Source organism: Engraulis encrasicolus, unplaced genomic scaffold (genome assembly GCF_034702125.1).
Source record: "Engraulis encrasicolus isolate BLACKSEA-1 unplaced genomic scaffold, IST_EnEncr_1.0 scaffold_48_np1212, whole genome shotgun sequence".
NCBI classification, from domain to species: Eukaryota; Metazoa; Chordata; class Actinopteri; order Clupeiformes; family Engraulidae; genus Engraulis; species Engraulis encrasicolus.
In genome coordinates this window covers 325,001-327,500 of record NW_026945797.1, presented here as the reverse complement: position 1 = coordinate 327,500, position 2,500 = coordinate 325,001, and the positions used below count along the sequence as shown (strand labels likewise).

At 47.5% G+C, this 2,500-nt stretch overlaps 1 protein-coding gene across 1 annotated transcript in view; it reads right to left on the bottom strand.

Moving 5' to 3' along the window:
* The window catches only part of rimkla (ribosomal modification protein rimK-like family member A), a 25,111-nt gene that overhangs the window by 9,362 nt on the left and 13,249 nt on the right, over positions 1-2,500 (bottom strand). The window contains exons 2-3 of the mRNA XM_063193628.1: positions 1,102-1,247; positions 544-628 (exon numbers count right to left, since the gene is read on the bottom strand). Of these exons, the coding sequence (XP_063049698.1) occupies positions 544-628; positions 1,102-1,247 (231 nt within the window). The remainder of the gene's footprint in view (positions 1-543; positions 629-1,101; positions 1,248-2,500) is intronic.

The window sequence follows — 2,500 nt, the reverse complement described above, 5'->3', positions numbered from 1 at the left end:
TGTGTGTGTGTGTGTGTGTGTGTGTGTGTGTGTGGTGGCTGCTGGTCATGTGTTTGTCCAGACAGGTCGCCATTGATCTGATGCTCCGGGGAGAGATTGATGACACACACACACCAGCGATCGCTAGCCCTGCAGTGTGTGTGTGTGAGTGTGGAAGTGTGTGTGTGTGTGTGTGTGTGTGTGTGTGTGTGTGTGAGTGTGGAAGTGTGTGTGTGTGTGTGTGTGTGTGTGTGAGAGTGATGACAGGCCATCGGTCATTCAGGGCCAGTGTGACGGGAGTGTGTGCATGTGTGTATGTGTGCGTGCGTGTGCGTGTGTGTGTGTGCGTGCATGCATGCGTGCGTGCGCATGCGTGTGTGTGTGTTTAGTTTGATAGAAAGTGAAGAAACACGATCTTTGTTTCATGACTCTGCAGTAATGGCTGGTGAAACTGAAAGTCTGCGTTGTGTGTGCGTGTGAGTGTGTGTGTGTGTCTGCGTGTGTGAGTTATATAGTGTGTGTGTGTGTGTGTGTGTGTGTGCGTGTGTGTGTGTGTCTCCTCACCGTATGAGTATGTGTCCGGCATGGGTATTCCGTGTCCAGCGAGCTCCTGGAATGTCCAGAACTTGTTGACACAGTTGAGAATGGCCTGTGAGTAGGGATGCAAATTATACATTCATTCATTCATTGGTAGTTGATTGACCTTAACGATCGACTTACGATTCATTGATAAGTGGCGGAAAAAAAAACGATCAAATCTAAATATTATAAAGTATTAACATTTGAGATAAAATACTACATTTAAATTCGTTAATCTAAAGATAATTTAAATATTCCCACTATTCAAACACACTCTTCACACTCTTCACCACGGATGCAAATTAGCTTTGTAGCTAACTCTGGTACTGGAGTTGTCCTGTACATGGCCCCTGTCAAATAAACCAATAAACTAAACTAAACTAAACTAAACTAAACTAAACTAAACTAAACTAAACTAAACTAAACATGCCCATCTCGCCTGGGTCTATTGTCAGTCCAATTGGTGATTATTTGCTATTACTGTTCTAGGCACTAGTTAATTGATGTTGATTGATGGATTAATTGCTTGCGTCCCCACTATACCTGTGATCGGTTAACGAGGCGGCACCCCATCTTCTCCAGGTGGCGGAGCACGGTGATGTCACTGTCGCTCTGCACCCAGGGGGTGGGGACTCTCACCACGGCAACCTGGGGGTACGACGTCACCAGCTCCTGGTCCACGCGCAGCCCTGAGGGAGGCAGGGACACACATGTCACATACAGGTCAGATGAGACAACAGTATCTATAGAATTTCCAAAAAACAATAGCAGCTGTCATTGTAAGTGTGTGTCATTATAGCGCCACCAGTGGTCACCAGAAGCATTTCATCATTAATCGGGTGCTCTGAGATCCTGGTTTCAAAGATTAAATTTTCCAGAGTGGGTTGTTGATTTTTGTTTTCCTTCAGACTTGCTTTAGAACTGCAGCAGTCGCAGCCGATTGCTACTCCTGTTAGTCTTATTACTTACACCATGAATTTACCAAGTTACACTCACTTTAGTCAGCTCTGCTGGTTAGTACAGGCATGGCTTTGATGCGGAATGCAAACGCTCGTTATGGGTGGACAGCCTGAATTTGCAGAGAGAGATATGGCAGCAGGATCAGCGGAGGCCTGCAAACAAATCTCAAATGGTGCACTTGTGCTCTAGTGCAGTGTCTCCCAACCTTTTTTGTCTTGTGTACCCCCAAGCCTTTCCGTTGTTCCATGAGTAAGTTACCCCCTAAGTCAAGTTCTATACCGCTTTCTCTATACCAATGTAAGTAAGTGTTTGATAAAATTACATGTTTCGAAGTACCCCCTTCAATGTGTTCGCGTACCCTACACGTACCCCTGGTTGGGAAACACTGCTCTAGTGGTCATGTTTCAGTGCGTGTGGCGTATTACACTGAAACATTGTGCTTGAAGTGCACAAGTGCGCCATTTGAAACTCAGAAAAAGTTTGCAGAGTGTCAAGAGATATGACAGGATCAGAGCTGGCCAGCAAACTAAGTATGTGAGGAAATGTCCTGTGTCCCAACTCTTGGCTGCTCGCTTGTTGGCAACCCACCTCCTCACCAGCTCCACCAGAGATGCTCTACTCTCTCTGGCTCCACCTCCTCACCAGCTCCACCAGAGATGCTCTACTCTCTCTGGCTCCACTGTGTCACCTCCTCACCAGCTCCACCAGAGATGCTCTACTCTCTCTGGCTCCACTGTGTCACCTCCTCACCAGCTCCACCAGAGATGCTCTACTCTCTCTGGCTCCACCTCCTCACCAGCTCCACCAGAGATGCTCTACTCTCTCTGGCTCCACCTCCTCACCAGCTCCACCAGAGATGCTCTACTCTCTCTGGCTCCACCAGAGATTCTCTACTCTCTCTGGCTGCACTGTGTCCTGTATGACACGGCATGGGCAACTCCTGACATGCTGCTCTGCTCTGCTCTGTTCATGAGGGAATTGT